The sequence below is a fragment of the Hippocampus comes genome, unplaced genomic scaffold (genome assembly GCF_001891065.2).
Source record: "Hippocampus comes isolate QL1 unplaced genomic scaffold, H_comes_QL1_v1.1 scaffold22, whole genome shotgun sequence".
Taxonomy (NCBI): domain Eukaryota; kingdom Metazoa; phylum Chordata; class Actinopteri; order Syngnathiformes; family Syngnathidae; genus Hippocampus; species Hippocampus comes.
The window spans coordinates 6,585,022-6,609,410 of record NW_017806175.1 but is presented as its reverse complement, the minus strand read 5'-3'; the positions used below and the strand labels follow the sequence as shown (position 1 = coordinate 6,609,410).

Below are 24,389 nucleotides of genomic sequence, written 5' to 3'. Positions count from 1 at the left end.
CTTTTCCCGCCTGAAAAAAAAAAAAAAAAAAAAAAAAAGAAAAATCACCGCCTTGTGAAAATTGCATGTATTGATAAGACTTTTCTTTGGGGGCGGGGGGTGGTCTTTCTTGCTGCTCTGTTAATTTAAAGTGAACAATCATACATTGGGGTCGACAGGTGAAAAAACTTTTCGCAACTTTTTTTGGTGATTTTTTTTTCTTCATTTTTAAGCTGATTTGGTGGATTTTGGTTTAAATTTGATTCGATTGTTGATATCTTTTAGCATATTTCTTGCTGGGTTGTACGTTTTTGTTTTTCTGTAGTATGGGATGGTTTCTGTACTGTATTTTCTGTTTTTTTTTTTTTTTTTGGCCCAATTTTATTTGACCGTTTGTGGCTTCAGATCTCATTCGGCGATTATGTGAGTGTGAGCGGTTGTCAGATTGTAATCAGTTTTGGTCGACGGCGAGCTAACGTCATTGGAAAGTCATATGGCGTACACAGTAAAACATGTTGTCCGTAACTTGAGCTTGCTTTTTTTTTTTTTTTTTTTTTTTTTTTGCTGCTCGTGAGGCAGGTCGATGAGAAATTTGGCGGAAAACATTTCATCTGCGTGGATAACGTGAGCTTTTATTTGTGAAGCATCCAATCAGATCAAGCAATGTCATGAATGCAAATATGGTGAGCAAAGGAACTTGAATAAATATTTTAAAATGCATATTCCGGCAATTCCTATGGAGTCCAATGGAGTTCTTTATAGCAGGTGCTTTGTAGTCACGCTGGGGGTGCAGGCATCATTTGAAGCGCTGGTTCCTGCTCTGCACCGGCCTCCTCTCTTGCGCGTACATGTTGACGTAAGAGGTGATGAGGTCGTCCATCTTGTAGCCCTGATTTTGACAGAGACAACACAGTGGTTCAAGCAGATGAAATGGACACGTACACCCCATGATCGTTACTTGCCAACTTTTTCAGTTTTGATGTCCCAAGTTTCATGTTGCTCAGTGAAACTGGCGTCAGGAGTTGAATGTTATAAATTGTGGAGTCATTTGCATTTCTCGTTATCAGGTGAAGTCATCGCATTTTGTCGCCATGAAAAACAAATTCTTGGGCAATTTTTTCATTTCAGTTTCAGTTCAATTGGACAAAATTTGGAGATACATTTTGGGAGACATTTTAGAAAGGATCATGGAAGTTGACATGTTTGAGCTGCTTTCGCGGGCCACATAAAATGATGTGGCGGGCCGAGATCCAGCCCCCGGGCCTTGATTTTGACACCTGTGATCTCAATGGTAGCGTTATGTGAGTGACCTGAATTATAGTGAGCTTCAGGTAAAAATGTTTTTCGGTTTGAAGGACCTCAGGGCTTTGGGTGCTGAATTTTCAAAAAGGTGCTGTGATAAGTTTTGCGTTGTGTGACGAGTCATGAAACTTTGCCGCCAGGATTAAATTTGGTAGTAACTGGAAAACCTCTCAAAGGGAAGTTTGCCTCTTCAAACCAAAATGGCAGACTAGGAAAAAGTCGTTATTTGGAAGGCGGAAGGTTGGCTGGTATACCAAAAAAAAAAAAAAAAAAAAAGGGGCTCACCAGCGACGTTTCACAGAGGAATTTGCTGCCCTGCACCAAACTGCCGATGGTCATATGGAAATACGTGCTCCCGCTGCACCAGTTGGCGATGCGGTTAAAAGGGTGGTTGGCCAACACTTCCTACATGAGAGAAAAGATGTCTTAACAACACGGATGGATGACGCTCCTCATCGCACACATGCAAGCGTCTGCCTGACTTTGGTTTTGGGATGTATGATGGTGAGTCCTTGCTTGCTGATAGCGATCCGCACAATATCCGGAAAATTTGGCTCGGATGTTTGCTGAAAAGGTAGATAATGAGAACACGTTTTCATGGTTGTCACGATGTGGAGCGAGAAGACACGAACGGAGGAGCGGTAAAAGGGGAGGGAATCACCTTCACTTCAAAGAAGGCGCAGCCAAAGGTTGGCCAGCGACAAACCGTTTTCAGGAACGCCACTTTTGCTTCCTCCACGGTCATTCCCGCTTGCTTGTTGAAAGACGCCACGATGCCCTGATGTAAAAAAAACAAAAAACAAAAGCCATAAGTGGCAGAGTTCCGTGAAACGTATAAGGACACGCAGGGAGCTCATTTACATGCTACACTTTGTCGGTGAGACTCTACGTGCTGCTGTTTTGGTTAGCAAAAGCGTTCAAACGGAGTTGGCGGTTCCGTCCCGCAGTCGTACCTTCTTCCACTCGTTCTCGGAAAAAGTCTTAAGCTGGTCCCCGGGTACGAGTTCTTTCAGCATCTTGGGGATGGTCACAAACTGACTCTTGTCATTCCCAACTTTAATGCGGAAGAGCAGGGATGCGATGTGAACCATGTCGCCCTTGCCGCACACGTGGTACCCCCTCAAGTACTTCGGGACTTCCTGTGAAACACAAAACAGCCCAGATGTTCAGTTTGGTTCTTGGAATTTGATGGCCGTTGGAGAAAATCTCAAGAAAGGGGTGTTTTTTTGAAGGACCCTCGCAAACAGACAAATTTGAGCCTTGAATGGCCACTTTGAACCAAAATGGTCGTTTGAGCCTTGAATGGCCACTTTGAACCAAAATGGTCATTCGTCTTCAGGGTGTCCCCCGCCTACTCCCCGAAAACAGCTGCGATAGGCTCCGGCGGTGCCCTGCGATTGGCTGGCAACCACTTCAGGATGTCCCCTGCGAACTCCCCGAAAACAGCTGCGATAGGCCCCGGCACGCCCGCGACCCTCGTGAGGATAAGCGGATTAAAAAATGGCCGGATGGACGGATCATGATATCCACGTCCGCCGAATTTCACCAACACCAAATGTGCGTTCTGGTTCAGAGAGTAAAGTGACTTTATTGGTTTTCGGGTGCACACCTGAGGGAAGTGAAAGACGAGGTCCGCCTCCAGGTCCCTGCCAGGGATCACATTTAACCACAGCTTCCTCATGAAGAAAACCAAGTAGGGCATGCTGACTTGACCACCTGCGGAGGACACGGATACTGGACGCTCAAAAAATTTCCGCATACAATGCGATCAGGATGGCCAAGAATTACCGTCTTTAATGCGTTTGTTCTGTTTGGACCAGTCTGTGATTTGCCTCAGACTGTCAAAGAAATAGTCGCCGTCATTCAGACTGAGGACCTACAATGAAAAAGAAGTCATTAAAGGCACCCAAAAATAAAAAATAAAAATATTCGGTAATTTGTGAAAAGAAAGGTGCCAAAGGACCTTATCGTGTGTTTTAATGAAAATGCTGAAGCCGTCGGCCGTAGTCAGTTGCAGCTTGTTGGAAATGTTCTGAATGAGATCCCTGATCTTGGTACTGGTGGCCACCTCAAAGATCTAAAACACAACGAACACACGCGGGGAGGTTTTCCTCCAGCGTTCGGCGTGCCGCGTGAGTTTGTCATACCTCCCCCGTGTCGTTGGGAAAGTGGACTTTGTGGAAGATTTGCGTGCTGTTCTGCTGGATGGCGTCCACTTCTACCTGGTGCGGCGGAAGCTTCCTGGCGTCCATTCTGCACCATGTTCGACATGATACAAAACGAAACGAAAACAAGAGAGGAGAAGCTCTGAAGCGCCGCCGGTAAATCTCATTGACTTGATGATGTATAAAGTGGATCGGAAAATGGATGGATGGATGTTCCGCAGTTCTGAGCATGCCCACGGCATCCACGTTCCTGTTCCCCCAAAGGGTCCATGTTTGTCTTCCGCAATGTTGTGCGCATGTTCATGTTTATGTTCCGCCCTGGATTTATGTTTGCGCCCGTGTTTGTCTTGAAACACCCGGCGGGGGTCTTCTCCTGACCTCAAAGAGCTCTGCAGTCGTTGCAGGCAGTCGGAGGCCAGCGGCTCTGTGCGCCGCGACTCCAGGAATCGCTGCGCGTGCTTCAGGAGCGATTGGCTGGGAGGGAAGAGGCCGCAGCACAACCACAGCAGCTGCCAACCCTGCTCCACGCTGAACCTGCGAATGGATTCGGAGTAGTTTATGATACACGAGGGGTTTAAAAAGTAGCAACGCGCGGTCCTGATAATCACAAGAACGTGACCGCGTCTTACCGGTTGTTATTGCTGCTCATCTGCTTCATAATTTGGCAGTAGATCTCATCTCTGAGGGTCTCCTTTTCCGTGGCGGGCCCAAAGATCTGATCGGTGAGTTCAAGGGGGCTCTGGACCTGCTTGGTCGGGTAATCGCCCATGTACTTGAGGATGGGTGCACGGGGAGTCAGGGAGAAAATAGGAACGGTTGGATTCCGGTGAGGCAATATTCAAACTTGAGATGCGAAATGGAATCGTCAAGAGGATATCGGTGAAGGCCAGGCAGGCTTTGTGGCTCAAATCCGAGTTGCCGACAAGCTTCTTGAGGAGGGGCTGTCGGAGGGGCTCACGCGAGTTCAACCACAGCCTCTCGGGAGCGGCATTGCGCGACATCACCTGCCGGTTGACATCCTTTGCGGGCTGCCTGTAGAATCACGGACACGAGATGGTTCCGAGAATCTCCTCAAGGCAGATGGAGGTTGTTACGAACAAGGTGAAAATACCTGAAGTACTCGAGGGAAAACTCCCTCAAGGTAAATGGAGCGAGTCGCTCCACGGTACCGGTCTCTTTCTGGTTGGCCAGGACGGTCTTCCGCTGGTTGGGGGATAGGTTGAGCAGGCTCTGACGTGAAGATGGGAAACCAAAATTAAAACAATTAAGGCACCGGTCTCAAACTTAAGGCCCGGGGGCCATATCTGGCCCGCCCCATCATTTTATGTGGCCCGCGAAAGCAAATAGGCAAAGATGGCAACTTTCATGACGCTTGCTAAAATCGCTACCAAAATTTCAAATCCTCATTTGTAACAAATAAGAGTGATGCTGTCAGCATTTTCTTGTTCCCGAACCCCTTATTTCAGTAACTTAAACAATGAATGAATAAACATTTATTCTTGACTTCTTTATATGGTTTCAGTCATAACGGCCCTGCAAGGAAAACGGTCACTAAAATGTGGCCCGCGACAAAAATGAGTTTGATACCCCTGAATCAAGGGGAGAAAAAAAAGCTTATCGAAGATGCACGACAGCACCCCGGTCTCTTTACCATCACTTCGTTTGTGGGTTTGTTGAGCGTTGGCAGGATTAAGATGGCCTCCGTGGGAACGGCCCCTGTTTTTCCTGTGCTGTAATTTTGCCCGTTTATCCAGCCGCGCTGCTGCGAGAACTCATTGTCTTTAAGTATGATGATGAGCTCGCCCTTCTTGAAGCTGAGGAACGTCGGGTCATCTGTCAGGAATGCAAACAAATTGAGTGGTTATCGATGAACACAGCCAGCGATGCGGTGACAAACCTTGCTTTTCCATTTCCTTCAGGGTGACGGCATACTGCGAGCGCTCGGTCAGTCCGCTGAGGAACATGGTGACCAGCTCGGCCATGTCCGTCGCCGTGGATCCGCTCAGCGTGAAGTCTCCCTTCAGAGTCAGCAAAGACACCACCGGGCCTTTAGCACCTCTGGGAGAAGAAAAGACGGCTTTGAGGTTTCAGGTATGGAGCATCCTCGGAATCCTTTCTTGCTTTCTAGACTCGAACCTCGTGGAGTTAACGCCGGTGACTTCTGGGAAGGAGAGTTCCAGAAGCCTCTTTTCTCGCTCATCCAGGAAAGTGATGCCAGTCCAGTTGATGGCCACGATGAACTTGCTCTTTGGCAATGGAGGACCTGGAAACATGACAAAGGACTTCTAAATTTGGGGTCAACTCCACGCGAAAGATTTAGGACTGAAAAAGCTTTTTGGACAACTATGAAGAATGTAGTTGCCCCGATTCCACTTTTGCAGATCACGAGTGGACTGGTACGACAGTAACCTCCAGCGTCCTTATGAGCAGGCATATCGTAAAGGGGGGGAAAAAAGTTCTGAAGCTTTTAAGGGACCGTAATTGGCAGGGACATGCCACAAAATCCAAGTTGGGAACCACGCTTCTGAGGGTCTGGTCCTAGACCTCCATGACCGGGATAAAGGCCTTATTCCACCTTCTGTAGGGAGGAGGTTCAACTCCTGGCCGGATTCTCCTCAACATTATTCCCAGGGAGGCTCAGTGACATTCCTTGACACTCTTTTTCCCCGTTCCCTGCTCATAGATTACCGATGGACTTAAGTCCTACCTGACAACTTGACCACCTCAAAGAACCGAGAGAAGAAGATGGGCCACTTCTCGCGGGCGTAATCCACCACCTCCGCCTTCACCGAATCCGCTTCTTGCAGAGAACTCAAGTATGAACCCTTTGCACAAAAGAATCCCAAAAATCAGACACCAGGGGGCGCTCACGGGTGACAATGGAGGAATGCAAGTGACCTGCGCGTGGGCCGTGGAAATCATTTGCACCCATTTGCCTTCAGATTTGGCCTCCAGCAGGGGGTTACTGATGCAGGCCTGCACAGCCTCCCTCACCGCCTCGCTGCCGTTATCCGAGCCGTGCTGGATATAGAGATGCTTGGCGGCGAGGTGGACGAGATCCTCTTCCTGCGTCGATTTCAAAAAAGGAGCACAGTTTACTGATGGAGCATCCGTACCATCCGGGTCTGAGCTCACCTTCTCCATTTGGTACTCTCCAAACTTCAGGCCGTGGACGACCTGCTGGTAGATGAGCTCGGTGCTGATCATGTCCTCGGCGCAGTCGTGCCACGGCGTGAAGATCTCCTTGCGAAAGAACAGGCGCCAGGGCGCGTGCTGCTCCTGCCCGCCGCGCCGCTTCACCTCCTGCTCGCACTGGGAGATGGCGTCCATCACATGCTCGCGGCCGCTGCCCAGGGCCCACACCTAAGCAACCGGAGTCCACAAGTTATGGCTATCTTACCTGCACTTTGATCCCAGGTAAGGTGGGGGAGTTAAGTCACATCAGTTCCATGAGTTAAGTCAGACTTAAGTTGCTAATTTGAGTGGGTACTTGGGACTTGCTTGCATTAAAAACTACCAAAACCTATGAAAGATCTTGACAAGTCTTTCCTGTTTACATTTGACGTTATGTAGAGGACTACTGCGCCACTTGTTTTGTTTTTGGAAGTCGTAGCTCTCTTATCTCGACCGCACCTGGCAACCCACCGTTAGGCTATGATGTGGAGTGCAGAGGTCATTAAGCAAGTATCATGGAGTGAGAGCCGCAGATTTTGGTTCAAGGGATGTTGGGACTTACTCAGACCACTGACTGACCATTTACCTTTTCATACAGAGCAACGTAGAGGGAAAAGCCAAACATGTCTTTGAGTTTGACTTTGTTAGCGAGGAGCTGGCAGAGCTCTTTGGAAGTGGAAGCCGAATCCACGGGAAGGTTGATGGAGCGCCCGTCCATGAGCGTGACTGACACCACCATGGGCTTCTTCGTCTTGGTGGCCTGTCATGTCCAAAAAAAAAAATATATATATAATCAGGCTGCTCTATGAAATTTGATGCTAAATCAGTCGCAGTACCTGTAGCTCGAGCCAGGCGGGGGGCTCCCCTCGCGCGCCGTTCGTAAGGGTGCGACGCAGCCGCTCGGCGCAGTAGGATGCGTAGCCGCTGGGAGCGAAGCGGATGAAACTCTGGATGTACTGTTCCAAAAGGACCGCAGGGGGACAATGTAGACATCTCATGCTTGTTAATCACAAACTAACCACCGACTGGTTATATGTCACGTTTGTCACTTGTGAATAAAAGTTAGCGTGTACAACACGTCATGTCATGTTTGATGTTTTACATTAAATTAATGTCAAGGTGTGTTATCTGCTCGGATATTTCTCATGCTTACTAGCCACTAACGATCCAGCCGCTGTGTGTTTAACAGTGTTTTCTGTATTTCTTATGTTTTAACATGACCGATGTAGAGTGGTGACATTTGTTTCTCTTACTTGCTAGCTGGCTAGCTAGCCACCAATTTAATCATGTGCTTGTTTATATACCAACAAAGGTAAGATTGCTTTGTGTACTTGAAGTTTGCATTTTTATAATACACCAGAACAAAGTGTAGCCTTTTACGATAGTGTCAAAATGGCCTCTCCTCACCTTTATAATCCGTTCACTCGGCGGGAAGACGCCCAGACAGAGTGAGAGCAGGATCCATCCTCGGAAATAACTGTTGCGGTTATTGTTGTCCTGCAGCTGCTTGCAGATCTGGCAATAGATCTCATCCCTGAGGTCACGTCGGACGATGCCATAGCCCACGATGATGTGCAGCTTTTCCAGAGACGTAAGGGGCCTGTCCAGGGTGGGACCCTCCCCGATCAAGACATCGTCACCATCCTCCTTCACCGTCTGGAGGGTGGGAGCCTTGGACACCTCCGTCGGATCCTCAGACTAAAAGCAATACAGTATAGACTTTTATATAATATTTGTGAAAGGTGAAGCTAGGTAGGTCTGGGTGGCAAAAAGAGTCACGACTTGCTCTTAAATTGTGACAAAAACGTTTGTGGTTGTACCACAATAGATATCGCAAACGATTTTTTTTGGTCATTTTCTTATATCGAAATTATGAAAGGGATCGTAAGACTGCCTAGTGGGAGACTGGCCACTAAAGAGCAAGACTGGGAACCAAATATCCATCCTCAGTTTTTTGGAAGATATTTTTGACACAGATCTGTGTCAAAAATATTTGGTTAACCTTGTTAGCTCGTATCTGCTCTTCAGAAATAGTATCCAAAGAGCATGCCTGTACCTTTAATATTACCCGTCGGAAATGTAAATTACGCCCGGCGTTTCATCTCCCTTCCAAGTAATTCACCTCACATCACATCTTCATCTCAACTGACACTTTACAGATACAAAATACAGCAGAAGAGAAGGTTACAATAATTTGAGCAATTTAACATTTTCTCAATCGCTTTCCCTCGGTCAATTGACACGAAAGGGTTTGTTTACACGTGTTGGCACCAGAGCTATGACCACCTGGAAGTATGTGTATTTTCAAGGGGAAATAGTTTTATTGACAGGAAACTCCCACCAAAAAATTCTTAGGACAGTTTAAAAGTCTCGGTCTCACCTCTTCCATAATGATGGAGGGTTTCCGGAAGCTGGAAGAAGATCTGGGAATTCCATTTTCCTGAACGCCGGAGGTTTTCCGACTCCGGGACAGTAGGTCTGTGAAGGTGGAGCCCTTTCGGGTTCGAGGGCTCCCTTCAGGGACGGTGTAGACCTTGGTGTTTGGGGCCACCTCGCCCGGAGCGGCCCTCTTGTTTCTCGACATGAGATCGGTGAACATGGACGCCTTTCTGTTGGGAGTGGACTCCTCCTGAACAGGAGAAGGCTGCGGGCCCTTTTTGTTCCGGAGCACACGCTAAAATGAAAATATGGAGAACTCTTTTGATTTTAGACTTTTTGTAAAGTTTTAAACACTCACCCTGTGAACCCTGATTTCAAACCCTGATTTGTGTGGAATTGATCCCAGTAATCTGTACGACGAGACTAAGGGCCTTGTACCTGATCCAGCCCAACCATGTGGCTGAGACGTCTGTCCTTTCTGTCAATTACGTCCTGATTGAGAAAGCGCCCCTGTGAGGAGCTTCCCTGCAACTGGAACTGCTTTTTTGGCTCAGGAAGATCCCCCATGAACCTCAGGATGATCCACCAAACGCTCAGCGAGGCCTAATAACCACACAAGAAGAGGAACAAGTAAATAATGACATCATGAGAAAATGAGCTAACGTTGCAAAAAGATTGGGGCTACATTCCAGACACCTGCGAAGTCGCTAACAAGCTAGTTGCTAGCTTGGCGACTGGCTAGCTGTCATAAGCTTGTTATTGTGATCCAGATGTAAAATATTTTATAAGTATGATGTTGAATAGTTCACATTACATTAGAGTGAAGATGTTGACGCCTCGATTAGGTTCTCATTTTTCTTAGCCACAAGTTAGCTATTCAACTGTTGAGCTGCAATCTAGCCTGTCATCAACTCCTATGTTAGCTTCCTGTTCTGGCCGCGAGCTGCTGACTGCAACCTCGTGTTGTGTCTGTCACTTGCAGGCTTGGGGAGGAATTGAATACATGTACTGGCATTATGTATTCAGAATACAAAAAAAGTAACTATTCTGTTACACCTGCAGAAAAAAGATGTAATCAGATTACAGGTACATTGACTAAAATTGAGGATTATTTTACAGAATTCAATTTTTTTTCACGCTAGCTGGCAGCTGTGTCGCTGCCAAACAAAAAACTCTCGACTTCATGGCTGGTCTGGAATGAGGTGTTAGTGGATGAGTTGATGAGGAAGTACCAGGACGTCTCCCTCGTCCTCATGGTAAAGCAGCGGTCGTCTCAGCCTCTGGCGGATGTGCGTATGTGACGCACCGCCCTGGAAGTACATTGAGGCCAATTTGGAGAAGGGGTAATCGTCCAGGTCATCCTGGTCCTCTACAGACAGGTCTTCATCCTCCATGGAGATGGTGTCAATGTCGATCTCCTCTAGCAGAACTCGTTTGCTCTCCAAGGTCTTGAAAGCGCACAGAAACGATGTGTTGACATAAAAGCAGGACAGAAGGGGAGCCTTATGTGTCCTCACCTCAAACCCTTCGGGCGCCTGTCCCTCTTGCCCCCCCACCATGACGGGCAGGAATCCAAAGATGTCGTCCACCTGCTGATCCATGATGGACTCGGACTGGGCTTGGGCCTCCATCTCCTTCTTCTGCCTGAGCACGTCCTCAAGATGTTTCTGACGCTTCAGCATGGCCAGACGCTCCGCCTCTTTCTCTTTAGCTGACAGATACTTAAATATATAGATAGATACATAACTCTTATTTGAAACTGTAAACACTGAATCCTTACATCTGGCATAGGCTAACTCTACTGACCTAGAAATACTTTTTAAAAGTGTCAGATGTTCACGGTGGTCTTACGTTTCTCCTCATGTTCTTGACAGTCCTCCTGGCCAGAAAGCCTCTGGTGTGCGCCTGCAGGAAGACCACGGCGTCCCTCTTGCGCTTCCAGTCCCTGCGGGCCACATAGCCTCGCACCTGTGCCTGCAGCAAGATGGCCGCCTGCCGCTTTCTCTTGTACTGGAGGTGCAGCTGACGGGAGCGAACCTGTGCCTGAAGTCTGGCAAAGCCCTTCTGGACCTAAAAGATTTCACAAGAACAAGGAGGGATCATTTTAATCCTAAGTGCAGTGCACTACTCACAAATTTTGCCCTTCAGCTCAGTGAAGAACATCAAAAAATCTCGACCAGAAGCCCTGAACTTTTTGTGAATGTCTAAGAAGAATATAAAGTTGCTGTCTGGACTTACCACACGGTACACTTGTCTCCCTTTGTGTCCTCGCCAGTGCTTCTGGATGACGAGAGCAGCTCCTTTTTTCTTGAGGAACTGTTTTCTGAAAAGAGCCACGACTCATCAATAACAATGATCAGAAGACATGCACGTGATATCTATTCTCTTCTACCGGTATTTGTAGCCTCGTAGAACCTTCTGGATCAAAAGCGCTTTGGCGTTCAGTTCTTTCATCCGTTCCACTTCCAGCATGGTGTCGTGGAAATCCTAAGGGTCATTTGTTCTGGATTTGTTGCATTTTTTTTAATCATATAATTCCTTCACCATTCAAAGTCAGCTCACCTTGAGGAAGATCTTTGTCTTTCCAGTCTTCCAGTCACCCTCTCCTGCCAGCACAGATTCGCAGATGCTTTCGCAGCATTTCTCTTTGCTTTCCTGTCCGCAGAGTCAGAAAAAGAATCATCTGACGGGCCAAAACTACATCCAGAACAAGAATTTGAGCGGTTGAGAACGAGGTGCCAAACAAAGATCTTGAGGAATCTAGACCATGTCAAGAACAAGACTTTGAGAAGGGAAGACCAAGAAATGGAGGGGTTGAGGGCGAGTCACAAATGAGCCAACGATGAGTCAATACCAAAATGTTGTCTAGACCAAGTTAAGAGCAAGACTTGAACAGTTGAATAATTATGATTCAGATATTAAGAAATAGAGACCAAAACAACACCAAGACTTTGAGAAGCCTAACGGTGTTGAAAAGTCGAGAGTCAAGACCAATACGTCTAGTCAAGATCACAAATTTGCGGGTTGAGAGCAAATCAAGACCGAGAATTTGATGAATGAGCCCAGATCAAGACTTTGAGAGGCCATGAACAAGCAAAGAACAATCATTTTGAGGAGCAAAGACCACTAGCTTGAGAATGACTCATTACTCAGGAACCAAAATCAAGTCTTGACCAAAACTTTGAAGGGTTGAGACCAATTCAAGACAAATAATTCAAGTCCAAGAGGTTGAATATCCAACAGGTTCACGCACCTTTTGTGGGTCACAGATGTAGGTCTTGAGAAGAACCCTGTAGCGGTCCAGGAACTCGTTAAATGTATAGCGTACCGGATAACCGGCTTTGCGGATCCTGATGGTCTCCATCATGCCCGAGTAGCGCAACTGACGTAGGCACAGCTCTCTGTCAAACAGCTGAATACACACACACCCGCGCACACACAAAACATCCAAATGAAATGCATGCGTGTCCTCTGTTAGCGTGAGTTGGGGTGGGCGGCGCTGACCATGGGCTTCTTGTAGTCGTTGGGTTTGATGCACCGGATGAAATACGGCTGACACGCTGTCAGGGTTTTCATCAGAGAGTCGAGGGATTGACGGAACTGACCGGTCAGCGTGGGAACTCGCTTCTTGCCGTCGTTTGCTTGCTGTTACACACAAAACATAGGAAATTTAGTCTTACTAACACCAAGTCAGGTTTTGGGTATAAGGACAGGGTTATGGTTTCAAATCAGGGTTTCAGTCCTGGATTAGGGGTTTAGGTTACGGTTTCAGGCCTGGAATAGGGCTTTAGAAGTTGGCATCTCAAATTGCTTTGAAATAGTATTCAAGGTTTCGGGACAGGATTATTGGTTTGATATGAGGGTTTCAGGACAGGGGTCAGGATAGCGTTATGGTTTCAAGACAGCGTTATGGTAGCTTTACGGTTAATTTGAACTGACCCTTAGCGTGTTCTTGGGTGTGTTGATGACCATTTTGGGGTTGGCTGCGCTCTTGGTGCTGTTGTTGGTGGTAGTGGAGATCTCGTTGTGAAAGACCATCTTGAGCAACTTGTTACTGGATGTCTCCACCAGCTGGATGAAGTCGAGGCTCAGGGCGTCACGGTTCTTCTCCAGAAAACCTTGGGATGTTTTAATTGAAAAACAGGGACTTAGTGAGCAAAATGTTCTCTTTGGCAGGAAGAGGTTTTAGAGCGATAAAGAAAATATCACGATTCAAGATGTTGCTTTGGATTTTGTGTGGAAGGCACAACTGAAACCATAATGCTGTCTTGAAATCCTAACCCTGTCCTGAACTGCAAATTTGAAACCCGAAGCCTGTCCTGTATCCCTAAACTGTAATCTAAAACCCCAAATGTTTGAAACCTTAATTTGAAAGTCTAACACTGCCCTGAAATACAAATTTGAAACCATAACCCTGCTGTGAAATCCTCATTTAAAATTCTTACCCTTGAAACCCTGATTTTAAACTATAATCCTGTCCTAAATCCCTAACCGACGGAAACCCTTGGCTCTGCATCTTCATTCAAACCCCCGATCCATGTCTGAACACCTGATTTGAACCATGACGCTCTCCAAAAACTCAAAATAGAAACCCTGACTTGAAACCCTAACACTGGCTTTAAATCCTTATTTGAAGCCCGAAATCAGGACTGAATTCCAAATTTGAAACCATAACCCTGTCCTGAAACTCTAATCCTCATTTGTAACTTGCTCTTAAATCCTACTACCAGCATCAAACCCGATTTTCTGACACTAACCTCGACTTGAAACCATAACTTGAGGCCAGACTTTGAAGGGTTGCCTTTCTGAAAATTGACAATGGGCTAGTTTGTTCGATTTTTACCTTTGGAGTCGTAGTACACGGCGCCTGCGAAATGACTGACTCCAAATTGAGTCTCGTAGTTATTCTTGGGGGAAATGTAGATGCTGCCCTTCCCGTGAACCTGATTCATTTTTTGGAGCATGGTGGTATCCGTACCCTGATGAGGCAGACCCAAAAAAAATACAAACACTTTGAACTTTGAACAGGAACATTTTGACCTAAAAAAAAAAAAAAGATTCAAGAATTTGGACCTTGGGGAAGTTGCTTTCTTCATCTATGAGGGCCAGTATGTTGAGGGCCTTGTTGGCAAGCACATCCAAAGTTTCCTGGTTGTCCTTGTAGTTGATGCGCTCCCACACGATGCTTTCTCGGGCATATTCCTCCTGCTCCAGCTTGAACACGTGCCTGACGAAAAACTGCTGCAGCTGCTCGTTGGCGTAGTTGATGCAGAGCTGCTCAAAGCTGCAGTGGTGGGAAAATCCAAATTCGTCCTTACTGTACGTCAGTCAATTTTTCTGCTCATTGTACTTTACCAGCGAACGGCGGGTTCCTTGATATATAAGTTGAATTTCTTTTGTGACAAGCTCGTAATTCCATTGATCCATATTTCAAATCGATATTCCCCACTGGAATTAATTGAAATGTCATTAATCCGTTCAAGTACCCACCAAAAAAACACCACAATTGTTTTTGTGGCAACAGATATTGACAATAACAATGTAGCTTTGTTTCCATTTGATGAGAAGCTTCATTTAGACAAAAGTAGTCCTTTGTCTTTGGGGAGGTGTCACAATACTCGCTGATTTTGGCATTCACGGCAGGGCACCGTTCCGAGCCCCCACTGTATTCGGGTGTTGGATGTGTGCCTTTAAGGGGCATGGCTGAGTGAGTGTTGTCATGTGCTGGAGTTGACTGGTTAGTCTACATGTGAGTGTCTGGGCACAAGTTGTGGACGAGAGCAGCTCGATACTCGTGTTCACTTTTCATACGTGTGTTTGACTGTTCAATAAAAGGCTGAAAATTCCCACCATTTTTTTCACTTTACTTTGATGATGTTGCATCTGAAGTTTGCTCATTACGTAAATTTTCACATGCAACACAAAGCAAAAAAGAGAAAAAACATAAATAAACTTCAAAAATAGTAAATGGGGGCGCTCTAAAGTCAAGGTACCACTGTATTTTTCTGACTTTTTATTTATTTTTTTTTTAAACACAAATACGGTACTTTTACTTATACTCAAGTGCAGGGTGTGAGTATTTTTTGCCAACCACAAGTTACGAAAACAACATAGATAAGGAGACGGATCATAGATCATGCCAGAAAACACGAACTCTCCAAGAGGAGAACACTGACCTGTTTGTGTTGAAATTCTCGAAGCCGAAGATGTCAAGGAGGCCGATGGACTGTCTGACCTCGTCGGACTCCCCGGGCGGCTTGTGAATGGCCGCATTGATTTTGTCCACCACCCAAATGAAAAGACGGCCGTAAATAGCCTGGCGGACCATAAAGAAAATCATTTCTGTCATAAAGTGTGTCCACCGAAGCACAAGAGATTCACACACACACAGTAGATTATCAACAGAACAAAATATACACTTTAAGACATGTTGAGAGTCCTTAAGATTTTGAGGAGTCAAGATCAAATCAAGACTTTCAGGGGTTGGGGCCAAGTCAAAACCAAGATCCTGAGGTGGGGAGGATCTAAAATCAAGTCATGGCTAAGACTTGGCGTGTTGAGGACCAAGACAAAACTAAGATTTTAAGGAGTCACGAAAAAGTCAGGAAAAGACTCGAAGATGAGAGTAGAGACCATGGTAAGACTAAAACTTTGAAGAGTTGGGACAGACTCAAGAACTAGATAATGAGGTATTGATACAAAGTCAAAATAAAAGACGAAGCAGACAAGAACAAGTTGAGACCAAGACTTAAAGGGCTTGAGACCAAGTAGAGACCAAAATTGCAAGGAGCAAAAATCAAGTCGCGACTAAAATCGTGAGAGCTGGGGACAAAGACGCATTCGCGGCCATGACATTTTCAACCAAAATCTCACATTTGCAAATTTAATACAGGCGAAGGAGTGACTTCCTGTTACCTTGACAAAGGCGTCTCTGCCATCCTGGGCCTGTGCTGAGGTCAGAACTTTGCTGACGCTCTCCCGAATGGTCATAAAGGAACTCTGAGTCAAACTCTTCTCCAGAACTTTCGGCTCCACCTAAGGGACAAAAGGCAATCACAGGAAGTGGTGTCAAGACTGAACAACAACTAACTTGCATTTGCTATCAAATATTTTTTAACTCACCTCCAAAAGTTGGCACACCATGTCGAAATGTATTGACCCCAGGACTTCGCAGCCCTCCAGATTGTTAACGATGGTTCCTGAAATGGAGGGAGTGGGAGTATTTTTAGGATCGAAGACAAGTCAAGACCTCGACCAAGTCGAGAACCAAGCCAAAAGCAAGACTTTTAGGAGCTGAGATGAGCTCAAAAGCGAAGACTTTGAGAGCCTGGACCGTGATCCAGACTTGCAGGGGTTGGGACCAACTCAAGACAAAAACTTAACTTAAAACTTGTCACCATATCAATACCAAGATTTTCAGGAGCCGTGATCATGCCGAAACCAAATATTTGAGGATCCCAGACCAAAATCAAGAGGAACCCAAACCAAGTCAAGACCACGATCTGGAGATCTGAGTCAAAACCAAGACTTTGAAGGGTTTAGGATGTGTCAAGAGAAGCCAAGACCAAGTTAAATACCAGGACTTCAATAAGACCAAGAATTTGTAGACCCGAGACCAAATCGAGGCCAAGATTTTGATAGCTGAGACCAAGTCATATACCAAAACCTTGACAAGTCGGGACCAAGACTATACCAACGTACAACTATGGCCAACTTGCACCTCACCTTCGAAGTTGACATTGCCAATGTGCAGGATGGCTGCGAGCAGCTTGCAGATTTCCCAGGTGTCGTTCTCGCTGAACATGAGGATCTTCAACGCCGAGCGGAAGTGAGCGTATTCCTTCACATCGTCACGACCCTCGCAGCTGGTGCACTTCCCCTGTTCATACAGTACAGTTGTGTGTGTGTGTGTGTGTGTGTGTGTGTTAATCCATGGACTAGGAGTCTGTCTAAAGTGCGTTCAATACCATCGTCAAGTAGTTGTATTGAGCGGCGCTCCCTAGCGAAAGTATCTTCTTCTGCTCAGCCGGCATTCCCATCAGCAGGTAGTAGAAAACATGGTAGTTCCTCTCCTCGGGTGCCTGGAAAGCAAACGTTGTTCTTCATCTTCAGGACAACCCAGTTGATTTGTTTTTTTCTCTCGGTGTTCTGACCTGGCGACACACCCTGGACTTCTCCAGCAGGTACTGCTCGATTCGAGCCCCTTCGATGGCGCCTCCTTTGGTGAAGTTGATGTCGATGTACTTGCCAAAGCGACTGGAGTTGTCATTACGGATGGTTTTCGCGTTCCCGAAGGCTGCGGGGTGTTGTCAGAGGAAGTGAGAAGCTACGGTTTTTCCAGCCATCCATTTTAAAAAATTTTCAATACCGCTTATCCTTGCGAAAGGTTGTGGATGAGCTGGAGTTGATACAAGCTGAGTTTGGGACGCACCCTTGACTGGGTTCCAGCCAATTGCAGGGAATGTAAAGAGCAACAACCATTCACACTCACTTTCACAGCTAAGGACAATTTGGTGTTTTGCGTCGACCAGAGCGGCTCCCTCCACCTAATGCCCGACCAACTCTGGCTCTAAAAGCTCAGAGATGATGACAACTGGTACTTCTGGCTCAATTTCAGCCAAGAAAACCCCTGTTGTAAACTAACCTTCCAAAATGGGATTGGCCTCCAGGATCTGCTGCTCAATCCAAGAGTGCTGGCCGCTCACGGCCGCGAGGAACTGCAGCATGAGTTTGGTGCTCTCCGTTTTGCCGGCCCCTGATTCCCCACTGTGGCATCGCAACACACAAAACAGGAATAAAAATTTTATTCATGTTGCACTTCCCACACAGAGGACTCACAAAGTGCTTCGTATGGTTAAAATACAGATTTACCAACAGCTTCAAGATGGGGCAATTTTACAAGGCAAGGGAAAAACTGAGTACAGTGGTACCTTGGCTGACAAGTCTAATCAGTTTCCATGACAATGCTCGTAACTCAAATCAACTTTGCCCTTTGAAATGAATGCAAATGCCATTAATCTGTTCCAGCCCCTCCAAAAGACTAACATTCTTATACTCAGAAGTCCAGGTAACACTGTAAAGGTAAGAAGAAATTGTGACGTTTTCCAATTAGAAGAACCCTAAAGGTCCCCAAACCTGATGACGCAGCATTGGTTCCTGCGGTTGCGGCGCATTTTGAAGAAACAGCTGTCTGCGATGGCGAAGACGTGCGGTGGCAACTCGCCCAGACGCCGGTCCGTGTACTGGTGCACGTGATCGGCCGTGTAGAGCGGCAACAGTTGATAGGGGTTCACCGCCACCAGGATAGAGCCTGTGAATGTCTGAAAAACACAGGGTCAGTCGTTTCATGTCTTTTACTGCTTTCGGGGCCACTGCACTCCCAGAGTTAGTATTGGGAACAGGCTACCTTGGTTACTTTCATCGTACACCACTCTGTCCATTTCCATACGAACATAATGCAAACATGTTTGAAGGGAAAAAGTGCGGATCTGAGGTGTTACGAACAAGGCTCTTAAATGGGTATGGAAGAAAGGAAAAGATCTGGAGATATATATATATTTTTTTAAATTGCCCAGAAATTTAGATTTAAATTGCCCATTGACAGACCTGGATGGTGCAATGAAAAATGCGGACATACAAATGACAAAAAAAAAAAAAAAAAAAAAAAAAAAAAAACCCTGAAAAAATTACAGGCGTATATTATTTATCCTCTGTGAAGAACAAATAAGAATTTATACCATGACAGACAGGTTAACGGATAACTAAGAACTGAGGAGAAGTGGTGGCCATTGTGGTTATGACCCCCTTTGGAACTCTGGCCAACACGCCCCCCCACCCCCCAACACTGATCATGTTGACTCTGACATTTACAGCATTCGTAACTACACGTGACAAAACGACTCTCAATCTCACGTCAGTTTCCTTTCACCGGCAGAGGCCGATTGGTCACCATGGAGACGAGTGATAAAACACCCAAAAGAGGGGGGCAAAGTCCAGGGCGCAGATTAAGTACTTCCAGCAAGGGCGATTACGGCCCATAAAATGCGAGGCGGGATGGACTTACGTAGATGAGTCCGTCTTTGTGCCGCACAAAGAGGTTCCTGAGGAGGCCGGCCTCGTTCAGATCCCCCAGCCGGATCATGTCGTCCACACCGTTCACCGAAGTGGGGTGCATGGGCCGCAGGCCACCCTCAATACCCTTGGTGATCTTGTGCTCCTGGAAGTTGGGTTTGTTCATACACGTCACCAAGAACTTGACAGATTTATCTTTTCATTGATACGCCATACAGTACACACATATACATATATATATAGTAGTAGTATATATTACCTTTCCTTCGTCATCGATTAGTTGAAGCTGCCCCGTGTCAGTCACCTTCACCTGGGCCCCGATGGGCACGCCGGCCCCGGTGTCCACCCACACAAAATCCCCCTAATTGATGAAACATCAACAGTGATTGAATATGCACATAACACATCCAGAAAGTTTTCACAGTACTTCAATTTTCCCACCTTTGGTTATATTCCAGGCAGCCTTATAACAAAATGTGTATTACATTCAGTAAATACTTGCCAGATGCACGTTATATGCTGAAGCATTATTATTATTAAATAATTTTTTAAAATCATTTACCTTTGACAGATGCATCACTGGAAATCTGGAAGAAAAACATTTTTTTCACTTGTAGTGTCATTCAAATCTGTTTTTCCTATCAGGGCCCATTTGATGAAGTCATCCAAGGAATATTTTTTATAACACTACCTGTGAGGTTTTATTTTTCCTTTAGAATTGTTAAAACTCATCTGGGACGAGTTTAGGACACCATGGCCAAGGTTGCCCACCTGTGATTTACGTACAGTATTTCGTTTGGTCTTTTGTTAGGGCTGCAGCATATTTACATACCAGTGTATAATTTTTTTCATTGAATTCAATTGGTTAGAAAAAACAAAACAAATGAAAAACCGTAGATCTCATCCTTTAAAATAAGATGACTTTGAATTTAAGAATATACATTTTAGAGTCAAGTCTTACCTGAGGGTTTGGTTTTTCCTGTGAGATGTTGTTCCCCCAATGACACTGAAGAAGGAAGTCTCTTTTTTTTTTTTTTTATGACTCTTTGACTTTGCTCCTGTAGAACCACCCAGTGACAACATAGTAAATGGTAGAATCAGCAGAGCCAAATGTATGACAGTAAATACCTTTTTTTTTTTTTTTAAAGCAGCACTGGCACAAGAAAATTTTTGCCTCATCAAACATCACCAACAATATAATCCAATTAAAAAGATGACACCTGAACTATACTGCATATTTTACTTGATCGCAAAAGTTTGAAGCCACTGTAATATTACGCAATTTAAATCAGTGATTATTTTATGACCCACTAGAGGGAGTTACATACCCCACTGAGAATCACACATGTGGAACTGAACTGCTGGTGTGGAATAACATCCGAGTACTAGTGTGTGTTGTTGAAGCATCTTTACTATACTTACAGACAAAAAACAATGTACAACGTCTGGTCTGAATGATCGTGACCCTACCACGCTACCTCTCTGTGAAATTTTGTTTGTTTTTACACATCGCACGGCACAAAATGTCTCCATTTTGAGATTGGGGTGTGTGTGTACAAAAAAAAAAAAAAAAAAGAGCACATTTAAACAGTAACAGCTTTGTGAACATGAGGACGCTCCACTGCAAATCCTTCTCTGCCTTCTTAATGAAGAACAAAAATAAAAAAACAGATGAATCCTGCCACTTCCAAATATTCCTTTGACAGTGAACCGCTGCTATTATTGTCACGAAAATCCACAATTGACCCTTACCCAAAAAGGATTCAATTGCCACTAGATGCCACCAGAGCAATATTTTTCATTTGAGCTTGGCGACGGCCTGAAAAATTGAAACTTCCCATCTCAGTTCAACGGGAAGCTATTACCTATTTACCGTTTTTTGTGCTCAGGCCAAAGCCATGTCTCATGTAAAAAAATGACACCATCTTGTGGCATCGTGAGGCAATTGCAAACCATTTTGTATGACTTTTATCTTTTGTGGGGAGCTCGACTATGGAGGTTCTTAACTCATTCACTCCCAAAGACGTTTTTAAATGTCTTTTCAGACTTGGTCCAGAATTGGCTGGTACTGAATGAGTTGAGTAATAATCAGATTTGATGGGGGAGTTTGCAAAAAATAAAGATAAAAAAAAAAAATACACCGCAGAAGACACGCCTTTGGTCTCTGAGTGGTTGTTTTTCCTCTAGCAAAGCATTTTCTTAAAAATCAAATCAGAGGTAGAAGATGGGGTCAGAGAATGATTTTTCCATCGATCAATTTACAAATGTACTATTAGAAGTTTTGTCCAATGTTTCTGACGTCCACATCAAATCAACAAATTCTGTTATTTTAAATTACTGTCAGGTTTCTACTGACAGTGAAACAATTTTGACAAAAAGTGATTTGTTTTTAATCTGCAAACTCCCCCTTGAATGAACCGAGGAGAAATTTCATCGAATGAGAGTGCTAAAAATCGGCGGGAAACGAGTGACAGGCGAGCACACATCGTCGCAAAATGGCGGCGGTCCAATCATCGGCAAACACAAAGAAGGCACTGATCAAAACAAAACAAAACAAAAAAACAGCACGTTTGAGGTTGGTCTTCAGGTTACCATTTTCAACTCCTTCTTGGCTCTTTCGCGCCACGGCTCGGCGACCTGGCGGAAGCTAAGTTAGCAAACACTGTCTCTTGAGGTCTTCGGAAATGAACCTTAAAAGGTTCCCCGCCAGCCACTTGTTTGCCCACGGTGGGTGCTTGTGATTGTATGAAGCAGATCATAGCACCAGATTCTGAGCGGGGGGTAAAGGGATGCGTGAGTTAGGGGGAATCTCATGCCCGCTCCTTCCGCTTGAGCTTGGATGATTTCTTGACGGAACTGTTCTTGTTTAGCAGCTTCAGAACTTTGTCTTTGTGCTCCAGGACTTTCATCATGGTGTCCCGAGCCTCTGTCACCTGGTCCATTACCAGCTTGCAGCGCTGCATGTTGCCCTGTGGGTAAAAGATGGGAGATGTCATCTCGCCTGTAGAGAGGCTAACAAACATTGCTTTTTGTGCCGTTTAAACCTCCTAAGCGACAGATATTTCAACACAAAGTGAAAGCAACACAAGTGGTTATTGTCACTCACAGGTCTAAGATAATATTTTTATCATCTTAAAAAAGCGACTAATATTGGTGTGGCTCACTAAAGAGTTTTGACCAGCTCCACATGTCTGTAACATACTGCTCCCGGTGGTCGAGGCACCAGAAGTCACACAATGCTCATTGAAATGAATGAATAATAATCATAAAAAAAGCTAAATATATAATATAAAGAAGCCTATAATATTATAGAGTGCAATTTGGGGGAAAAAATATAGATATTTAAGTTGGACCTGTATGAGTTCATTGATACGGTGCAGGTCGTCGTCTGCGCTCGCTCTCTTCTTGGGTATGAGGCCCTCTTGCAGAGAGGACAGCCGGCTGTACACATCATGCTCCAAACTAGACTGAGAACAGAAAACGACCAGGAAGGCCGGTCAAATACATTAAAGTCAAGTATCGCGGACATGTTGCCGTTATGCATGATCGGAGTAAAAAAGGGAAGACAAATTGGCTGGTTTCACTTGGCTGGGAAGACCGTTCACACAATTATTCGCTCATTTCCAACTCTGAAAGCACGACACAGTAGGGGTGCAATGAAAACAAATTTAAATGGGGAAAATCGGTTTTGGTTTGAAAGATGTGGCTGCATCAAATCGAACCGAAAGGTTCCACACCCCATGTATCGAATGGTCTTTTGCAAACCACCAACTCCATAGTGATTTTTGGATAGGTAATTTTAGCTAATGCTAACTGTGTAAATACAACACAAATGATGGGAGATGTGATCCGAGCTGATTAACTATGACTTGTGAATATTTCTTAAATAAAAGGTATCCATCAAATGCATTGGATCTTAAATACAGCGGGGGAGGGTCTCGGTCCAGTCAATGGCCAAAATGTGCCTTTGCTCAATAAAAGTTGGCAAACACCGCTTGAACCTATTTAACCATACAACACAAATGATGGGAGATGTGATCCGAGCTGATTAACTATGACTTGTGAATATTTCTTAAATAAAAGGTATCCATCAAATGCATTGGATCTTAAATACAGCGGGGGAGGGTCTCTGGTCCAGTCAATTAATGGCCAAAATGTGCCTATGCTCAATAAAAGTTGGCAAACACCACTTGAACCTTTTTAACGTGAACTTTTCACTCACCAGCTGTCTGAGCTGTGCGGCACACAGGTGAATCTTCCAGCCTTGCGCTCGGCACACTACGCCTCTCTGGTTGGCCATATCCTGTAAGGTGCCCTTCTTCTCCTCTGAGACAAAAACAAAATATGAATGAATTACATTTCATTCATAGCGCAGCAAGATTTTTGCCTCTGTCTGGAAGAACTAACCTTTGACACGGATATCGCTGTACCTCTGGAAATGGTGGTAGGCGGCTTTCCAGGGGTTACGGTAGTGCCGTAGGAGGGTGACGGGTGGGCGGGGCCTGACGGGCACGTAGCGCACCCCTTCCTCATCTGAGAGGGGAACATTTTAAAATGTTAAGCGACATCTGAACAGGAAAGAACAATAAAATGGATTGAAATACTTCACAGAAAGTCTTTGTTCGAGTTGGCGGGGAGCGAAGCATGAGCAGAGCGCCATCTCCGTACCGACATATTCCCTGGGGGGAGACTCTCTGCGCTCGGCCCTGCCGGTGACGGGCCTCCCGGGCGCCTTCTCCTCATCGGTGCTGTTTGTCTCCATCATCTCGCTCTCCTCGGTGGAGATGACGTGCTGCTGCTTGCGAGGCTTCTTCCTCGGGGATGCCCCGGGGATGAGGTCTCCCGTGGGGGCCACGTTGAGGGTGGAAGACTGGGCATTCAGGGCAGGGTTGGCGGAGTCTGTGAGGGGGAAAAAGCAAACAAATAGAAACAATAATAATTGTCTGATGGAGTACAATGAGACTAAAACAAGCTCCTCTGAGGTGCCGTTGTAAAGCTGAAGTTCTTTTTTGGTTTTATATCTTATTTTAAGAGGCGCTGGCATCAACTCCGTGTAAAAGGCGGGCGAGCGTCGCCTCCTCACCTGGCTGCGAGGTGTTCACGCTGTCCACCTCATGCTTGACCTTGACGTCGGGGCAGCTTGCGACACAGGAGGCGGTGCTGCTGGGGGCCGGCTGCGTGGGCGACGCCACCGTGTTGGCCATGGAGGCGGGGGTGGGTGGCGTCACCGCGATGGCTGCGGGCAGGGCCGAGAGGACAGCGGAGGGCTGCGAGGGTGGCGCAGGCCCCGGCGTGGCCAGAATGGCGGGCAGGGCCTGA

At 45.8% G+C, this 24,389-nt stretch overlaps 2 protein-coding genes across 3 annotated transcripts in view; both read right to left on the bottom strand.

The window, feature by feature from the left end:
* Window positions 1–591: 591 nt before the first annotated feature.
* On the bottom strand, window positions 592–21,075 carry myo7ba (myosin VIIBa). Its single transcript, XM_019897140.1, has 47 exons — window positions 20,032–21,075; window positions 19,633–19,657; window positions 19,330–19,431; window positions 19,063–19,215; window positions 18,135–18,319; window positions 17,644–17,765; window positions 17,153–17,295; window positions 16,967–17,080; window positions 16,725–16,878; window positions 16,122–16,198; window positions 15,915–16,034; window positions 15,176–15,315; window positions 14,073–14,283; window positions 13,843–13,978; window positions 12,939–13,117; window positions 12,504–12,644; window positions 12,253–12,411; window positions 11,562–11,654; window positions 11,392–11,486; window positions 11,238–11,322; window positions 10,851–11,069; window positions 10,517–10,720; window positions 10,232–10,447; window positions 9,438–9,602; window positions 9,001–9,294; window positions 8,028–8,318; window positions 7,457–7,576; window positions 7,207–7,380; window positions 6,582–6,809; window positions 6,345–6,512; window positions 6,154–6,271; window positions 5,583–5,709; window positions 5,344–5,504; window positions 5,098–5,279; window positions 4,558–4,676; window positions 4,324–4,478; window positions 4,076–4,229; window positions 3,825–3,980; window positions 3,429–3,534; window positions 3,245–3,358; window positions 3,070–3,157; window positions 2,891–2,997; window positions 2,235–2,420; window positions 1,943–2,059; window positions 1,764–1,847; window positions 1,567–1,686; window positions 592–868 (listed from the first exon to the last, which is right to left on the bottom strand). The coding sequence occupies exons 1-47, from the start codon at window positions 20,247–20,249 to the stop codon at window positions 776–778; spliced, it is 6,918 nt and encodes a 2,305-aa protein (XP_019752699.1). The 5' UTR covers window positions 20,250–21,075; the 3' UTR covers window positions 592–775.
* Window positions 21,076–21,311: 236 nt separating this feature from the next.
* The window catches only part of sap130a (Sin3A-associated protein a), a 15,068-nt gene continuing 11,990 nt past the window's right edge, over window positions 21,312–24,389 (bottom strand). Inside the window, exons 18-23 of one of the 2 annotated variants that reach the window (XM_019897161.1) lie at window positions 24,154–24,385; window positions 23,739–23,969; window positions 23,478–23,603; window positions 23,293–23,396; window positions 22,424–22,537; window positions 21,312–22,039 (exon numbers count right to left, since the gene is read on the bottom strand). In XM_019897161.1, coding sequence (XP_019752720.1) covers window positions 21,881–22,039; window positions 22,424–22,537; window positions 23,293–23,396; window positions 23,478–23,603; window positions 23,739–23,969; window positions 24,154–24,385 — 966 coding nt within the window. In that variant the 3' untranslated portion in view covers window positions 21,312–21,880. The remainder of the gene's footprint in view (window positions 22,040–22,423; window positions 22,538–23,292; window positions 23,397–23,477; window positions 23,604–23,738; window positions 23,970–24,153; window positions 24,386–24,389) is intronic. The other variant, XM_019897160.1, reaches the window with a different exon arrangement.

Excerpts from the sequence above, each read along its gene's own strand:
- myo7ba (XM_019897140.1), bottom strand. The coding sequence starts at position 20,249 with ATGAGGCAAAAATTTTCTTGTGCCAGTGCTGCTTTAAAAAAAAAAAAA. Across the intron at positions 6,272-6,344 it reads TTTCCACGGCCCACGCGCAG|GGTTCATACTTGAGTTCTCT; the intron begins GTCACTTGCATT and ends TTTTGTGCAAAG. Across the intron at positions 2,421-2,890 it reads TCGTCTTTCACTTCCCTCAG|GAAGTCCCGAAGTACTTGAG; the intron begins GTGTGCACCCGA and ends TGTGTTTCACAG.